General features: G+C 60.1%; 2 protein-coding genes across 3 annotated transcripts; one reads left to right on the top strand and one right to left on the bottom strand.

The window, feature by feature from the left end:
* The first annotated feature begins 219 nt into the window (after positions 1-219).
* Positions 220-6,790, top strand: PEX10 (peroxisomal biogenesis factor 10). Its single transcript, XM_043573579.1, has 6 exons — positions 220-397; positions 1,068-1,148; positions 1,650-2,056; positions 3,327-3,502; positions 3,643-3,778; positions 5,054-6,790. The coding sequence occupies exons 1-6, from the start codon at positions 286-288 to the stop codon at positions 5,120-5,122; spliced, it is 981 nt and encodes a 326-aa protein (XP_043429514.1). The 5' UTR covers positions 220-285; the 3' UTR covers positions 5,123-6,790.
* RER1 (retention in endoplasmic reticulum sorting receptor 1) lies at positions 6,749-17,690 on the bottom strand. 2 transcript variants are annotated; one of them, XM_043573580.1, is made up of 7 exons: positions 17,481-17,690; positions 14,541-14,628; positions 13,228-13,332; positions 11,201-11,300; positions 9,492-9,570; positions 8,335-8,470; positions 6,749-7,706 (listed from the first exon to the last, which is right to left on the bottom strand). In XM_043573580.1, exons 2-7 carry the CDS (start codon positions 14,619-14,621, stop codon positions 7,617-7,619), a joined length of 591 nt encoding a protein of 196 aa, XP_043429515.1. In that variant the 5' UTR covers positions 14,622-14,628; positions 17,481-17,690; the 3' UTR covers positions 6,749-7,616. The 2 variants fall into 2 exon arrangements, with proteins under 2 accessions (XP_043429515.1, XP_043429516.1); XM_043573581.1 differs by lacking the exon at positions 13,228-13,332 and having other exon boundaries at positions 17,481-17,640.
* Between the last annotated feature and the right edge of the window lie 18 nt (positions 17,691-17,708).

The raw sequence follows: 17,708 nt of genomic DNA, 5'->3' as shown, positions 1-17,708 counted from the left end.
CGCCCCCGCCCCCCACGGCCCCGCCCCCCGCATCGCCCCGACAATGCTCGAGCCGGGGCCCGTCCCGCGGCCACATAGACCCCGACCGAGCGTCGTGCCCGGACCCGCAAGACGCCGCTCGTGCGGCTCCGCCCCGCCTGGGCAGCAGTCAGCCCCGCCCCCCGCACCGCCCGCGTCCCTCCACCTGCGTTAGACGCAAAAGGCCTGCGCCACACGTTTGCGTCATCGGGCGCCGCCCGCGTGGGCGTGGCCACGGGGGTCACCAGCACCCGGCGCGCAGCGATCATGGTCCCTGCGGCCGCCGGCCCTCCGGAGGTGGTTCGCGCGGCGCAAAAGGACGACTACTATCGCGGCGGGCTGCGGAGCGCGGCGGGCGGCGCCCTGCACAGCTTGGCGGGTGAGGCCCGGGCACTGGTGCGCGCTTCCGGGCAGCGGGAGTCCAGGGCTGGGGGCGAAGGTAGTGGGGACGCTCGGACGCCAGGCTCGGGTTGCGGACTCACGGCTGGGGGTTCTGGGCAGGGAGAGGGGCGAGCGGAAGAAACGGGGGGCACGTTTACTTTGGCACGTCTTGTGTGGAACAACGTTCTCGGTGCTTCACAAACACCACCCGTTTCGCTCTCAAAACGTCGTTCCCAGGCGGGACTCTGTCGGTGTATTCCTTTTTGCAGAGGGAAACTGGGGTTCCACAGACCTCTGGTAGCTTATCTGAGGTCACAACCAGCAACGCGAGGGGCTGGGATTTGATGCCGGACGGCAGGCTCGGCTTGGGTTCTTAGTCACCATGCTACACTGCCTGTCCTTCTGGCCCTTCTGGGCTCGAGAACAGTTACCCAGGTGGGTCCTAGAGGGCCGGGTGGCCGCAGGTGGGGAGGTTCTCAGGAGACTCAGCGGCCCAGACGAGGCAGGAGACCTGGGGCCGGGTACACAGCTGGGAGACCAGGACAAGAAGGGGCGTGGCTTAGGACAGACTCAGCCCTGGGGAGGGGTGGCTGGGCCCTGGCGGCAGGAGGAGCGGGAAGCGTTGGTCCTGAACTTTGCCACCTCACCCCCGCCGCCTCTTCTCTCAGGTGCGAAGAGGTGGCTGCGGTGCAGGAGAGAGATCGAGCTGCTGTCGGACGTAGCCTACTTCGGCCTCACCACGCTTGCAGGTAACAGCCCAGGGGCGACCTTGAGACCAAGGGGCCCACAACACACCAAGCCCAGGGACAGGGGTGGGGGAGCTGCCAGCAGAGTGAGAAGCGCCTGGAGGTGCTTCCTAGTGTCCCTGGCCCAGATGCAGTCTCAGGGAAGGAGGGGACCCTGACCCCTCCCCTGCAGGAGACGCCAGGCCCCAAGCCCCAGCTGGAGCCTCTCAGAGTTCTGAGGTCACATCTGTGCCATCCTCTCATCCTTTGTCTCTGGGGACTTTTGTCCTGGACTTTGCCCCAGGGACCGTTGGGACTGTTTGTGACTGAGTTCCGTGGCCGGACAGGGGTCCCAGCGCTGAGCCCTGTCACAGAGCAAGGGCAGCAGGGCCCCAGTGCGGCACCTTCAGAGGAAAGGTAGGGACCTGATAGAGAGCAAGATCCGGTACAGACAGAAAGAAAGGGACGGCAGGGCCCGGCCTCAGTCTTCTCACGGGCGTCACCCCCCTCCCCCAACCCCGGCAGGCTACCAGACCCTCGGGGAGGAGTATGTTGGCATCATCCAGGTGGACCCGTCCCAGAGCCGAGTGCCCTCGAGGTTGCGCCGTGGCGTGCTGGTCGCGCTGCACACCGTCCTGCCCTACCTGCTGGACCGGGCCTCGACGCACCTGGAGCACGAGCTGCAGGCGGATGCCGCCGGCGCCAGGCCCTCGCAGGGCAGCCCGGCAGCCGACAGGCGCGGCCGGCCGGGAGCGAGGCTCTGGGTGCAGCGGCACGTGGCCGCGCTGACCGAGCAGCAGAAGAGGGTGCTCCTGCGGGCCGTGTTGGTGCTCAGGCAGGGCCTCGCCTGCCTCCAGCGGCTCCATGTTGCCTGGTTCTATATCCACGGTGCCTTCTACCACCTGGCCAAGAGGCTCACGGGAGTCACTTACGTAAGTAGCAGGTGCCATCCGTGCTCGCCCCATGCTGGACCGATTGTGTCTCGGCTTCTGTTGGGGAACAGCCACAGGGCCCTCTACCGAAAAGCGAGGCTCTTGTCACGTCACGTTTGCCAAAAGATCCTGGGAGTATGGTTTCCAGGAACCCTGAGGGTAGGGCACACCTCTCCTCCGGAGGTAGCGCTTGGGAGCCGCTCCGCTGTTTACTCTGAGAGCCCGCCCGAGGCTCCAGGCTCCTGGGTCCGCGCCAGCCCCTTCCCAGCTGCCCCGGTGGAGGCGCACGTGTAGGGACACCTGTTGCCTCCGGGATCTTCCCTGATCCAAGCCTTCCGGTCAGCTCCACCTCGCATCCTGTTTCTTACCTGATGCGTTCGCTTCAGGATTCACCGGGAGAGTCTCGCCTCAGGGCCCCGACTGCCCGCTTCCTCGCCTCGTTCGGCAGCACTCTCCCAGGTGCCTGCCTCTCTCCTCTCCAGTCTCAGCCCTCCGTGCCCACTCACAAGGGCTGACGGCTCGCCGCCCTCGGCGTTACCTACGGTGTGTGCTGAGCTGCCACGGCGAAGGGCCCGGAGACACGGGCTCAACCCGGACGGAGGCCTTTTGCTCTCCTGGGGCCCTGGGGGACTGCTGCCGAGTCTTCTCTGCCTGGATGCAGGGGGCCTGGCTTGGGGACTCCCAGCTGAGGGGAGGGGGACCAGAAGTGGAGGGCAGCCGACTCTCTTCAGGGCTGTGGCTGCAAGTTGCCCCCATCACTAGCTGCAGCGTCACTGGGGGGCAGGTGTCTCGCTGAAAGTGGGAGCTTCTCTGTGTATGTGACACACGAGCTGGCTAGCGGTACCTGCCCGGGTGCTGCTTCCCTGCCCCACGGGAGTTCTCGGGCTTCTCTGCCAATGCCTTGTCTCTCTGCAGTGTGGGTCCGCGGATGTATCCCTTCACCCCCCAAATTCTCACCTGCAGCTAGAGTGACTGCAGACTTGGGAGCCCTGCAGCCGCCTCCCCTGCTCAGCACTCAGTCCCGCTGGGAGTGAGGCGCTGAGCTGTCCAGCAGCGTCTCCCACCCGGTACTCAGCCCCTGCAAGGAACCCCTGCCCTCCTGACTCAGCCGAGAGCCCCCCCCCCCCCCCGCCTCGCCACATTGTGCCAGGAGGGTGGGGTTTGGCCTCATCCGGTGGAGCGCTCTACTGCCAGGGGGCGTCCTGGCCCCCATGCTGCTTGGCGCTCTGTGCCAACCGATCACGTGACTGTCCCTTCTGGCCCTTGACAGCTTCGCGTGCGCTCCCCACCTGCAGAGGACACGAGGGCTCGTGAAAGCTACAGGCTGCTGGGGATCATCTCCCTGCTGCACCTGGCCTTGTCCGTGGGCCTGCAGCTCTACGGCTTTCGGCAGAGGCAGCGCGCGCGGCGGGAGTGGAAGCTACATCGCGGCCTGTCTCATCGCAGGTGCGTGGGTCTCGGCTCGCGTGAGTCCCTGGGGCAGGGCCGTGGCCTGAGCGTCCCCATGCTGGGCACTGCCGTGGCTCAGGGCAAGCACTGCAAGGACCCTGAGGTTAAATTACGGTCTCTCCCGGCCACACCCCCAGGAGCCACGTGGAAGAGAAAGCCATTTCCAGAAACTCCCTGTGTACTCTGTGCCTGGAGGAGCGCCGACACTCAACAGCCACGCCCTGCGGCCACCTGTTCTGCTGGGAGTGCATCACCCAGTGGTGTGACACCAAGGTGGGTGTGCCTTGGGTCCCTAGCTGTGATTCTGGAAGCAGGCTCCACGAGCAGGCGCCTGGGCCCGCCCAGGTGGCCGCCCAGGAATCCGGGAGGAAGCCTGTCCCAGAAACCTTCTCTCACGGGAGGTGGACGGGCGCGTGTCTTTTTAAAGCTCCCAGATGAGCCGGACACGGGGCGTGCCTAGAGTCAGGGCTGTGGTTGTGCAGCTGGAGGTGTTGCTGAGGCAGCAGCTGGGCCGCGAGGTCCGGTCCCTAGAGGCCTCCCTGATGGGGCCCCTTGGAAGCCCCTGCTTGCCTGCACACACGGGGCCCTCCCCGGCCGGGTACATGTCCGCCGCGACCACCCACGTGGGCGCTCCCAGGACACACAGCTGCCTGCGCCAGTCTCCGAGACCGCAGGATGGTGGGTCTACCTGGCCAGGTGACCAGAGCAGGGAATGCTACACCCTCTTCCCTCCATGCGGACTCCAGGGAGGGCTTGGGTTCGTGGGCCCCCATGGCCTCGGGGGGCGGGGGGGGGGGGAGGTGCCGGTGAGGCAGATAAACAAGGGGTATGACGTGCAGTTTAAACGCCTCGTCCTCTTTCTTACCTGAGGACACCTGCCTCCACACACTGGCCAAGAGGCACTGTTCATAGAGCCTGTGCGTGGGGCTCACGGTGGCCGTGGCCTCAGAGCCTGGGTGGAGCAGACTCAGAACCAGCACCTGTGAAGTGTCCGCACTGTGTGGGCCCCACTGGATTGTGCCATAGCCTCCACTTTGGGGCCCCTGCTTCCATTCGAGGGATTCCCCAGGGACACAGGTGCTGCCTCTGTAAGGGCCGCCCCGGGCAGCAACACCTAGTGGGAGGTCAGCTGACCTTCCCAGGGAGGAGGGAACCCGACCTGTCCTTGGGGGTGGGGCCACGAGGACTGAGCCGGACAGGACATGCTCGTTCATTCCCGGAACCGTGGATACTGCTGCCCTTTCGACACAGCCCTCTGTGGCAGCCAGGCCCGGTCACCGTGTGGACAGGCTGACCGTCTCCTTGGCCTGGTCAGTGTCCCCAGCTCCGCTACCCCAGGGTTAAGGCCTTCCCTTCAGGTTTGTGACTACTGAGAAAAGTGGGGTTTTTTAATCATCTTAATTTGAAGTTAACAGAGGCGTGCACAGCCCACGGGTCACTGCAAGAGGCTGCTGTGGGAGGGCCTGTGGCGGTCTCGTAGGGACCCTGGGGGCCTGTGGGGGGGCTGCGCCGGCCACGCCCGTGTGACCCTTCTCCTTCCCCCTGTAGACGGAGTGCCCTCTCTGCAGGGAGAAGTTCCCTCCCCAGAAGCTCGTCTACCTGCGGCACTATCGCTAACCTGACCAAAGGCAGAGGAGCCCACGAGTCTTTCTTCACGTCGGGAGAATCCTGATCCATTCCCAAGGTCAACTTGCACAGAAATCACAAAATTCTCGAGTTTCACTTCACGTCACATAAGCAACGCTGCCAGCAGCTCCGGCAGCAGAGGCCGGACCTGCCGGCGAAAACGGCCGGTCCGGGGCCTTCGGGCTGGAAGGAGGCCGGGGCTCCCCGTTCTGTGGACCCCCGAGCCCCCGGCGCCGGCGGCAAGCAGCGGAGCCCCCCTGGGGGGCCGGCCGCACCACACCCCCGCCGCGGCACAGCCGGGTCGCTTCTGGTCTCCCTCCCTTCCCCAGACCGTTCACGTGCCGACAGCGGCTCTGTAGGAGGCACGTGGTCGGGGTTTGGCCCGAAGGGGCAAGTGTGGCCAAGAGCAGAGAACGCGGCTCCACAGTCACCGAGCCGCCAGCCCCGAAGACCCAAATCCTTGCCCTGGTCACCAGAGGCAGGCTGCCGGTGGCTCAGGCACACCGTTCACGGGAGTAGAGAGACTCCGAGGGGCTGTACCTCCACCTGAGAAGGTCAGCACGTGCCTTTTAACACACATGCGTTTGCTTCCCATCTTAGAAAACAAGTCTGCACCTCGGCTGAGGTCTGCCCGGAGTTCCGGGTGCACAGCCAGCCTGCCCGAGAGGTTCTCTGCTTTTTTAACACCTAACCCACAGCCGCTCTCAGAGCTCAGTCTCCCCGAGGCCTGGGCAGGCCGGCTGCGCGCACCAGGTCACCGCTGTCTAGCCTTTTGGTTACTTTTCGGTCTTTAAAAGTATTTAGCTTCTGCCAGAGACGGGACTTTGCCACAAGCTTCTTTAGGAGACCAGCTCCACAGAAGTGTAGGGAAGTTCAGGCTGTTAAGGGTGACCTGAAAATCAGATTCGTAAAGGGTAAGAACCTGTGGTCAGGATGTCGCATTCCCTGTCGCGTCGTGGGCTTGTGAGAGAGGCCTATGCAGAGAGTTCCGGAATCTGATGGACTGGACACGGTTGTTCGGGAATACACGGCTCTTCGGCTGACAGAGCTCACCGCCTGAGACAGGGCCCATGACCCTGCCAGACAGAAGCCGACCTCCGGATGGGGAGAAGCCCGAGAGAGGCTCCACGGTTTGAGGCCCATTACCTACGCTCTGACCGAGCGCAAACAATTTCCCGTCACATCTGCGGCCTGAGCATTTGCTAGGAAAACAGGATGAAGAATGAAAGTGTCTGGAGTTTGAGCATCTCCAGAGCTACAGTGTCGCCTCAGAAGTATGGATTGAGAACATCAATTAAATACCGAGATTAAAATACCGAATGACCTACACAAAAGGTCGGCATCGGGCCCTTCAAAGCAAGGGGAGCTCAATTTCCGATCTGCACAGATTGGCAAAAGAAAAGCCAGACGATAAACCCCTAAGACGGATGGGACACTGGTCAGTCAGAGCTGCGCGCCTGTCCCCCCGAAGGGCAGGAGGAAGCCCCCGTGTCTGCACCTCAACACCCACCCCCACCCCCGGGGCCACCCCACTCACCCCTGCGGAGGCCGTGCGCCTCCCGGCCGGGCTTGCTCAACACTGGTGAGCTGCAGTGTTCCAGATAAAGACTCCACAAGAAAGGGGACACTGTCTTTAATAAAGTTGGAATTAAAAAGTCACTTAGTAAAATGTTTACGAGTATTTGTTTTTATCACATCAAAAAAGTTGACATGCGGGTCAGAGTTCTGTTTTCCTGTAGAAAGTGAGAAGCCATGTGTTAAAACCCACAAACTGGTCTGCTGTTACCAGTTGTTTCTATAAAGGGGCCGCTGCATGAGATCAACTTTAAATTAATCAAAAACAAACAACTCTTCAGGTATCAAAGAAATGTGTCAAAATAATTCCAAACAATTAAAATATAATATATATTTATAATTCCAGGCCCTCAAAAGCAATCATGGTAGTTAAGAACAGAGTTTTGAGTCATTATGATAGAGACCAACTTGAAACATCTCTCGTGAGATGAAATTGGGAAACTGGCATTCGAACCCCAGAGTTACTTGAAAATCACCTTTCGAATGTTCTTCCAAAGCGCAGGAATCAGGTTAGCCTCATCATCCAGCTGGGCGACGTGGCCGTGGCGTCCAGGGGTGCGGGGGGCAGCTGGGGCGAGACCTGGCTCCTTCCGTGCAGGTCCGTTCCAGGACCACACGACAACTGAGACCACCCGCCCCACCCCTCACCCCACCCGACAGTCCTCCCAGCCTGCGGTTTACTAGAATTCCATCCATTTGAACACTTGAACGTCACTGAAAAATAAATCAATGCAATTTGGTTTAAATGTCAGTTTCTTCAAGAACCTGATGTTTCAGTTACAAATAATTGAAGCTCCTTTTTAAAAAGAAAATTCGACTCCCTCGAAATCAACTACTTTATGTGAAGGAAGAAGGCATTGTTACAAAGGCGCAGAACCGTCCTCAGACTCCGATGGGTCCAGCTGAGCGCCTAGCTGGCAAACGTCTTGCCCGCGTCTTCCTTCCCCTTGTACGTCCTCTTGCCGTGCGTGAACGGGATGTACCGGTACTTTATCATGTGCTGGGGACAAACAGATGCATTTTACAATGGCTTCGTTCGTGATGAGTGTTTTCTCCAAATCTGAATCCTGCTCTTCTCTACGCACGAGGCAACGAGACCATTATTCCAATAAGCTTCTGGTCCCCTCCCCACCAGCGACCCAGCAAAACCCTCCAGGGCCCGCAGAGTCAGCTGAGCTCCTTGGAAATCCCAAGAGTGGGGGGAAAGGTTTTAAAACCTCTTACATGCAGGAAGGGCTAGGGCTGGGCCGGGGCCCCGGGATGGGAGGTGCCTGGACCCTGCTGATACCCAGGGGGGTGGCAGACAAGCCGCCCTGGGATCTGTTTGAGGGTAACGTCAGCATGACACACGGCTACTGTGGTGGGCCCTGGGCTCTGAGCCCCCAGGACGATGGGCCGGTGAGGACGGCACAGCAGAACTAAGGGCCTTTCCCACCTGGCCCCCAAAGAGCCGTCTGCTTAACGGCTGGACTGTGGGACAGATCTGAGTTGGCCACCTTGACGAGAAGGGGCTGTGCCCCGTCCCTGTCGCAAACCTGCACGAAGCTTCATGACGCTCCGAGTACAGAGAAGATCCAAGCGGGCTCTCCGCTCAGCACTTCCCAGCGCCGCAGCGCCCGCGTGCTCACCTTAATTTGCCTCTTCATGGTGATACAGAAAAGCATGATGAAGTACATCACCAGGATGGGCCAGAACACCGGGACATTGAAAGCCTCAAAGAAGGTACAGGCCATGGCCACGAGGATGCCCTTGGTCGCCGCGTGCCTTAAAGCAGGGGAGGAGGTCAGTGCCACCTGGGGCCACGGCAGCATCCCCACTTGGGGCAGCAGTGGCCTGGCATGCACCGCGCTTCCTCAGTCCCTTGAGAGTCCCGTTTTCTTCCGAAATCACAAAGGGTGTGAAACGCTACCGCTTGTGCCAAAAGCTCGAGGACAACTCGGGGGCCTCGTGTCTGCCGCGTGGAATGAGCCCCACCCGGGGCCGCGCATCGCTGAGGGGACCCCGGCGGCTCCCTCCAGCTCAGGGCCCCGCCCACCGACTCAGGGCCCTACTGAAACCCCTCCCTGGCTCTCCCTCGGCGGCAGGACAAAGGCAGACTTCCCTGGGGGGGCTGCAGGGCCATCCCACCCACGATCTGCTCCCTCCCCAGGCAGTGCCCACGCCCCGCGCCCCCATCCAGTGGGTGGATGCCTGCAGAGGGCCCGCCCCGTCCCCCACACACATCAGGGACGCAAAGTAAAGGTGTGGCAGCTTGTTCCCTTCGGGTTTTTGTTCCTAATGCTGTGGGAGTCACCTGTCCACGTGTCACACTCCTCCTTGTGCAACAGCACACAGACATCACCGCCTCCGGGAGGTCCCATCCCAGCCCGGTCCCGAGCACAGCACTCCCGGGGACAGCAGACGTCCCCAAGGCCGCACCTGCCCTGGAGGGGCCCGGCCCTGCTGCCGTGTATGGGGTGGCACCCCTCCCTCCTGAGCTCCACGTCTGCAACGTACCCGGGACCCTCTACCCTGAAGCAGCTTCTCTTGCGCTCGTTTCAAGAGTACTGGTGTTACCTGGCAACCGGGAGAGGCCCCCCGGCACTGGGCTGTCCCCAAGAGGCTTCTGTGACCTGCCCCGTGCCCCGCCAAGCACAGCACTCACTAGGAATCAATGCCCAAAGCACACAATGAAACTCTCGTCTCTTTAACAAGCCGCTGCCAGCCCACTGGAACCAGAACCTCTGTTCTCGGTCTCGTCACACTGAGGACAAGCCTTTCTCAACTACCCTAAGGAATCACTCACCAAAACTTAAACTCCGGAAGCCTTCGAATAAAGGGCCGGAACTCCTCATTCTGTTTGGTTGGTAACGAGGGGCCGTCATCTGAAAGGCAGAATGTCAGCGAAATGGAGCATGGGTCTCCTCCGTCTGTCTCCACCTGCGTTTATGAGTTTGTCCCCACAGCTTCTGAACGAGCAGCCCCACCGGGTGAGGCACAGATTTATGTTGCTTAACCAAACACAACACAGAATCTTCACCGATTGAGAAATCAACTCACCGTGGGGCCCCTGGCTGGTTCAGTCAGCAGAGCGTCCGACTCTCTTTCGGCTCAGGTCATGATCCCAGGATGATCCCAGAATCATGGGATCGAGCCCCACGTTGGGCTCTGCGCTGAGCGTGCAGCCTGCTTGAGATTCTCTCTTTCTGCCCCTCCCCCACTCAGGCACGCGTGCACACGTACTCTCTCCCCCCCCCCAAAAAAAAAAAAAAAAGCAGGAGATGGGTGGGAGGGAGGGAGGGAGGGAGGGAGGGACGAGGGGGGAGGGAGAGATAGAGATACAGAGAATCTTAAGTAGGGTCCGTGCTCAGCACAGAGCCTGACGAAGGGCTTGATCCCACGACCCTAGGATCATGACCTGAGCTGATATCGAGAGTTGAACGCTCAACCGACCGAGCCACTGGGGTGCCCCTAGAATTTCTTTTTAGGACAAACTCCTGCACATCTTAAATAGTCACATAAATGCCGTGGCGCACGCCAGTGGTCAGGCACGCACCAGCCGAGCTCACACAGGAGACGCATGAAGCTGGGTCCGCTCAAGAGTCCCGCTCAGGATGGCCGCCCTCCACGCGGAGCCCAAGCAGTCAGGCCGCCCCACCCTCCCTGCCCAGCTACACACGAGGAAACTGGGGCCTACAGAGGAGATCTCTCAATCACCTAATTCCCCCAAATGACAGCAAACGAAGTGCTGTTTCCTTTACCGCTTTCATTAAACAGCCCATAGGAAAAAACCACAGGCTTCTGGTCACAGAGTGAACATTCTGGAGAAAATGTCTAGCACTCAGGAAGCATCACAAGGAGGGTCACGTGAGCGGGCAGCTGCATCTGAGTTTTTACAACAGTGGTGACGGACGTGCTGGCAGAGTGACCGACCCCCCAATCTGCCTGTGTGCCCCCCTCCCCGCCCCCCGGCCGGCCAGTCAGGTGTGGGCTCGGCTCCCCAACCTGGCCCGGGGATGGCCAGGAGCAGCGTGAGACGAGAACTTTTCAACCCATCATCCTGGCTAATCAGAGAGCGCTGCCCTCGACGGGCCATCAGCGGTCAAGACCCCGGTGGCCTCTGCCGGTCACAGCAAGCTGCCCGTGAAGACTTCTGGTTTCCCAGGAAGGGGGCCGACTCATCGAGTGTAGACAGGGCTCACACGGGCTGGCCGTCAGGCAAGAGTGCCAGCCCTGCCCCACGCGCTCCACCACAGGGCCTCGGACGAGTCCCACAACCCTGCGTGCCTCCCTTCCCTGGTCTATAGATCAGAGGGACACGAGGACCTGCCCCACGCATTTACAGAGGTTTAAGGACTCATTCTACACACAAATTTGTCATCACCAAGGTTCTACGTACATTTTAAACACCAAGAGAACGGTCTCAGAAGTTCAGATTTCAAACGAGGCAACTGTGAAGTACACAAAATCACAACCCTCCCGAACAAACAGCCAAGCGGACAATCTCTACTCTACCTGAGTCTTCCATCAAGGAAGGATCCACTTTCGGAGAAAGAAAAGCTATGAAAAGGTTGAGGTGGTAGATCCCCAAGGCATAGGTCACGATGTACCAGCCCTGCAAGAGAAGGAGGCACGGTCAATGGCATGCCCCAACACCGCCCCCGGACCCCATCCCGGCCTACCATGCCGTGGACTCCTGACCTCGGGTGAACCGAACTTCGGAGTATTCACAACTGACATACAGGAGGAGGGGCAGCTTTTGTGGCAACAGGCGACAAAGAGGCACAGTGGACGCCCACCATGGCAGTTGACCTCAAATGACTTTGTGAGCGTGACCGTGGACGGAGAACTTCTCCAAGGGTCGAGCTGGATGCACGTGACACCCGAAGCCAGCAGCTCCCCATCAGGAGCACAGACGAAAAGGAGGATTTTCGCGAAGCCGCACGCCTGAGCTGTGCCACAGCCCCCGGCAGGTACGGACCGGGCACCGAATGGCGCCGGCGTGCACGCCCCGACGGCCACCTGAACCAGAGTCCAGGATCTGAGCCGTCGCTCAGGACGTGCCGGCCATCGGCCCTCCTGGTAGGCCCCTCACGCCACCATCACCACACACTGGTCACGAGTGTTAATAACCTTCGCCCAGAAAAATCCAGAACCGGAAAATCCGGAAGTCGAGAATGAGGTTCAGGGAACGTTGTGGAGCCAAACCCTCCTCGGGACGTGCAAACAAACGGAAGCACACGAACCTGTGCCAGGTTTACCCAACGGCACCAAGACCCACGGTGCTACCGACTCTAAAAGCCTAAACGACTTGCACACAAGCAAAAACTCCTCCACCTTCCTATCTTTCAAGTCCGGAAACCACTGACTAGACGTGGAAAGCCGACGGTCTCCTGCCGGCGTGCCTTCCTGAGAGCGATGCCACAGCAGGTGCGAACTCGGGTTTAGAAGACAGTACGGTGAGCCTGCGTGAGGTGCGCCCCCGTCCCGCCAGCACCCCGAAATCAAGGTCTCCGGGTCGTTCTGTCCGTTACAGAATGAACCAAGTTCCCATTCAAACGACAAACCTAGAAACAACTGCAGTAAATCTGACATCAGCCTCAGAGCAGCTGTGCAGTCCTGCTACGGGGAACCGCGGAACGGCCCCCACGGCGCCCACGGCCCCACGCGGAGCCAGCGTCAGGCTCGCATACAGGAAACATGCACGGGCAACAGTATCTGGGAACAAAGAGGCTACACTCAGTTCAAGTGAGAACTTCCCACAGCAGCGGACACGTTGTAGAGCCCAGGACACAAGCGTGTTGACCGGTGGGCCCATGTCCTCCTACGTCCTGGAAACATCCGGAACGGAGGCATTTGCTTTAAAGGAGGAAACGCCTTTCCAGCTACAGAGGAGAAAAGACTGTGGACGAGGCCTTCAACCTTCCTTCCTCCAGATGTAACGGGACATCAGCTACCCCGCACCCGAGGCCTACAGAGAATTCGCCCCCAGGAACAGGTGGGCACTGGAGAACACATACACGGCAAAGGGGACGTCTGGGGACATCACCCGAGCTGAAGAAAGGTCCTTCAACCCCACTTCCAGTCACTAGGTCTCAGACTCAACAACCCACTCTCTCTCCTCGGCCTCCTGAAAGGGAACTTGAGAGAAACAGCTAAGCCCTCAGGATGCTCAGGGCATGAGGTGGCTGATCCAGAAGGTTCTTCTGTCACCCCGGGGTCTCTTGTGCCAGGAGTCCCAAGGCAGGGTCAGAGGGTCCACTGTGCAGACCAGGACCGGTGGAGTTTCACAGGCCCCAGGAGGATGTCAAGATTGTCCTGGGAACTCTAGCCACAGGGTATGACAAACTTAGGGTGAACTGCAGACGATCCAATTTTAAAACACAGTCACTGCAATTTTTCTTACATTTAGTCCTTACCTGAAAAATGACTTATTAGAGACCACGTCCTTCGCCATGAAACCTCCTCCTCCAGAGACAGAAGGAAAACCGACACCCCACCCCGAGACCACGTCTGGGCAGCGTGCAGCCGGCCACACCCACCTGCAGCAGGTAGACTCGAATCATGTACACGAAGCTCAGGCCCAGCGTCACCACCCATCGCACGGCCGTGTAAGGCGTGGACTTGTCTAGCCAGGACTGATAGATCTAGAAAGACAAGAGTTCACATGCACCGCACAGACCCCACGATGCCTGCTGCAAGGCAGCAACGCTTCCTGTAAGCGTTGGCTGCCGGCTTTTAAGTTACCAGCACAAAGCAGTGACTACGATTAACCCCAACCTGCAACCACTCCCGAAACAGGCCCACCCCTTAAGCGAAAACACGACAGAACACTCTCTCTTAGCAGACGGTCCTACGGCATCAGCCTGAGCAGTCGTTCTGAGGACACCTAACCTCACCCCAAGGGCACTGGGAGCGTGTATGCCTTACACGGGCCCCAAAGCCCTCACCTCCCCCTGCCCCGAGCTGGCCTCAGCCCTGCCCAGCAGCCCCGGGCGGACCTTGCCTCAGCCCAGTCAGCCACAGCCTGACCCCTGGCGGGGTGGAGCTCACATACAGTGGGCACCAAGCGGTGAAGTTTCCGGAAGGATTCCTTGGTTCTACCCATACGTGCATGGGTGCAAGCACGTGTAATTAGCAGACGTATGTGCACTGTCTAATTTTCACTCTCAAATTAACTTTAACCTGTAAGCTTTTAATTTTCTATGAAAAATGTCAATCATTCATAAAAGTAAAAGGACCCATCACCCAGCTTCAGTAATTATGAAGTTTCCCAAATGCTTTTTAATTTTAAAAACAGATATGCTTTTCATTCTGAGTCAAAACATCAGTACGTGCAATTGTTCACCGAATCAGACCTCTGAACCCAGTGTGTGTGTGTGTGTGTGTGTGTGTGTGTGTGTGTGTGTGTGTCTCCAGGCACCGCTGACCGCAGCAGGCCTCAGCCCACGGCTACAGCCTGAAAATCAAGTACAGAGCTGGGTGAGGGGGCCTGAGAGCCCCCCCGGCCAAGTGGACGGGAAGGTGGGCGGCCAGGAGACAGGACGGTAAGGGCACAGCCACGCCACCCAGGAGCTAAGAAGTGTTTTCGTATTTGTAAAAGCTGTCGGGGAAAAGCAAAGAAAACAGGTGACTGGCAGAGAGCATATGTGGCCCCCAGGCCTAAACCTCTGCGTGGCCCTTCACGGAAGCACAGAAGACACGAGCACGCTGGCAGCACGGGGAAGGCGCGAAGGCAGGCTGGGGACAGGTCCGCCGCCCTCTTCCTGGGCGCGCCAGCGGCCAGCACGCTCCCAGTCGGCAGGAATCCCATCCGGCCCATTCAACTGCCCGCTCCAACTACAGAGAAACCAACCTGCCCGAGTCTTGTGAAGAACCTGTACACCACAGAAGGTTTCCCATGGACAGAATCTCCCACGCTGTCACCTTCAGACATCCTGTACCTGAGAAACACACAAAAGACTTCAAATTAAGAAAGCACTCGAGGATTTCATCACTTTAGCCCACTTCCATCGATACTACCAAGCACATTTTGTCTTGACTGTTCCTTTCTTCTGGGTGTCTTTACCACGAGCTGTCCACGGGACAGACGCAACCAAGAGGCCCTGGCGGAGAGCCAGCCCGGCACGTGACATGCAGAGCAGCACCGGGGACTTTTGTTCCCGCTCATGTCACCTGGACCGCACTCCTCCCGCTGGCCCCCGGGAGCAGCCCTCGCCAACCGTCAAGTCCTGTGGACACAGCTTCCCTGGGGCCGCTGCACCCACGCCTCCCTCCCGTTCTATTCCCAGGGTTCCCCTCGGCATCCCCTCTTCTCCAGGCGTGCCCTGCTCTCCACCCAGGCTGCTCCCCAGGGCACCGGCAGCCGGCTGTGCACGGCCTGGGCCTCCACTCCGTGAACAGGGAAATGCCACACAATTCCCAGGGAGGGAGCCCACGGCCTGCACCCCAGCTCCTCATCTGTAAGCAGAAGGGATCCTACCCACTCCTGCCTATTTCCACGTGCCGTGCCGTCATGGGTTCCGTGAGGAATTAACCGATGAGAACCCAGATAGCCACCCGAAGCAGCTTTATCGCTCCTATCTCACTGAGGAGGATCGAGTCTCAAATAGTTTCAGCCACTGACCCAAGGTCAGGAGCGGCTCTGCCCGACCTCGGCTTCTCCATCTGAGCACGCCGCTGCCCGAACCAGAGGTCCCAGGTGCTGATGAAGACACCAGGCCAGGGCTCGGCGCTGTCCCCCGAACATGTGCGCGGCACCCTCCCAAACGAGTCTGCGTTAAAGCTAATTGTGATTCCATAACACTAGGTCCTGGAGCGGACGTAAGGACGGGTAGAGGGCCAAAAGTGTCACAGAAGAAATGCCCTGTGCCCTCACGGGAGACACAGAAAGTGCAGTCGCACAACTGAACCCAGCAGAAAGGTAGCCCCAGGCCCGCCTCTTCGGGGGGTGCGTTTGTACGTTCTGAGAGAGAATCCCCCACGGCTGGCCTCCCGGCGTAGGCCAAAGCCAGGCCAGCAGAAAGCTACATCAGTAACATTCCTGTCCTATGGATCCTCGTGAGTGCTCCCTTCTTCCACGTTTCTACGACCAAAGTGTCCACCATCAAAACGTCCACCTGAACTGTGGCAGAAGAGCCGCGTTAGAGAGGACGCGCTCCTGCCTGGAAGAGGGTGTGCAGAACCCCTTCCAACACACGTTAGCGAACTTCTGACCGTCTGGCCAGCAACACAGACAGCATCACGTGACTCCCTGTGTCTCGATGAAAGTCACCGCCACAGTAACATTAAGGAAGTGAACTCTTAGCAGTTCTGTCACCTTCTGGCGGTAGGACCTGAGCGACACCTCATTCCGATGTGTGAAAGGGGGCGATAGCACCTTGGCCCCTGACTCCAAGGCTTCTCGCCGGGAGTAACCAGTCAGCTGCGTGGGCCCCCAGGGCCTGGCAGAGGGAGCCTCCCTCAGATGTGCCAGCCCTGTCTCTGGGATAGGGCCACCCTAACCCAGCTCCTCTGTCTGTGAGCCTCTTCCCCTGCTCAGGCTGAAGGCCACCTCTTCAGAGAGGCCCTCCGGTCAACAATCTCTAGTCACTCATATCACCTGGTTTTTATTCTGCGTGACAACCATTTTCTGATTTTCCTCACTTCTCGTTTTCTTATTAGAATGCAAGCTTTTTCAGGGGGAACCTTGTCTGGACCACTGCTGGGCCCTGTCACCTAAAAGGGCCAGTTCTGCAGCACTTAGTAAATTACCTGTTGGATTGAACTGTTTTGTGATCAGTCAGAAGGAAAACAAAGCAAAAAGCGCTTTAACAAAACCCTTCCAAAGAGGGTCCTGCCTGAAACTGCACACAACTGTCTCTGTGCCCAGTTCTGGGGCACTTCCCTGCCCCAGAGCCCGCACTCCTCAAACAGCAAGCATGGCCCTTACAGGATTGCATCCTGCCAGGCCCGGGGGGGGGGGGGGGGGGGGGGGGGGGGGGACGACACACTTCGCCCTCCTCCCTTATTCCTCCTAGGTCCGAGACGTGAGAGTTTCACCTGCAACCTCTGGGGCCGTTCCCTCCACTGAAATGCCCTTCCAGACGTCACCTACTCATTCTCAGCAAAACCGCATTCCCCGGCCAGCGCTCCTCCCGCCCCTGGGCGTGCCCATCTTGGACGTCCGCACCTGGCCCTGACCACAGTGCACCTGGCCGGGGTCACCTCCCGCGCTCAGCAGGATCTGGGTCTCAACCGCCGAGGGCTCTGTTCACCCACGGGGGATTCGATCCCGCAGGCCCACGAACTGACAGCCCAACCCCGCTGAGAGGAGCGAGCCTCGGGAAAACTTCCAGGGCTCACAGGCCGCTCTCCTCTCGGGACTCGAGGGAGCGCCCCGAAGAACGTTCACCGGCGAGGGCGGCTGTGGGCTGCGCGATCCCCGGCGCGGGAGCACCGCCGGGTGCAAAGTCGGCTTGGAGAACTTCGACTTTTGCGGCCGTAATTTGCAATATTTCCAGATATCACCTTGGGCAACCTAACTCTTCATTCCGACGCTTTCCTACCCACCCCCTACAGACAAGCCCCAGTGTCGAGCGAGGACCCGAGGAGGAAGGGCGGACGTCCCCGCTCGAGCCTGGGGTGGGCAGCCCACCCCGCCCAGGCCGCGCCCGCGGGCGGGGGCGGGAGGCGGTCACTGCGCGCCCCCGGAGCCCGGCCCCAGCCCCCGCCCGGCCTAGCACGCCGCCGCGCCCGCACGGCCCCCGCCCCGTGCCTGGCCCAGCCCGCCCGGACTCCCGCCGCCCGTCGGCACCTCGCCGCTCCCTGCGGTCGAGCGCGGTCTCCGAGGGCCGCGGGAAGGAGGACGCGGGCAGGCGGCCGCGCCGGCGCTTCGCACGGTCCGGGAAGGGACAGCCGAGCACTTCCGCTCTGTCCTGTGCGGCACCGCCTCCGGAGCCTCCAAGATGGCCGCCGGGGCGGAGCCGGGAGCCTCCAACCATTTCCGCTTCCGGCGCGGGCGCCAAGGCCGTTGGCGGGTGGT

Source organism: Prionailurus bengalensis, chromosome C1, assembly GCF_016509475.1.
Source record: "Prionailurus bengalensis isolate Pbe53 chromosome C1, Fcat_Pben_1.1_paternal_pri, whole genome shotgun sequence".
NCBI classification, from domain to species: domain Eukaryota; kingdom Metazoa; phylum Chordata; class Mammalia; order Carnivora; family Felidae; genus Prionailurus; species Prionailurus bengalensis.
The sequence above is the reverse complement of the archived record's forward strand: the minus strand, read 5'-3'. Positions and strand labels throughout refer to the sequence as shown.

Bases quoted from the DNA above. Each gene is read 5' to 3' on its own strand.
- PEX10 (XM_043573579.1), top strand. From the start codon at position 286: ATGGTCCCTGCGGCCGCCGGCCCTCCGGAGGTGGTTCGCGCGGCGCAA. The intron at 398-1,067 runs GTGAGGCCCGGG...CTCTTCTCTCAG, and splicing joins CGCCCTGCACAGCTTGGCGG to GTGCGAAGAGGTGGCTGCGG. The intron at 3,503-3,642 runs GTGCGTGGGTCT...CCACACCCCCAG, and splicing joins CGCGGCCTGTCTCATCGCAG to GAGCCACGTGGAAGAGAAAG.
- RER1 (XM_043573580.1), bottom strand. From the start codon at position 14,621: ATGTCTGAAGGTGACAGCGTGGGAGATTCTGTCCATGGGAAACCTTCT. The intron at 11,301-13,227 runs GTGGGTGTGGCC...CTTCTCTTGCAG, and splicing joins TTCGAGTCTACCTGCTGCAG to GGCTGGTACATCGTGACCTA. The intron at 7,707-8,334 runs GTGAGCACGCGG...GTTTGTCCCCAG, and splicing joins CCATGAAGAGGCAAATTAAG to CACATGATAAAGTACCGGTA.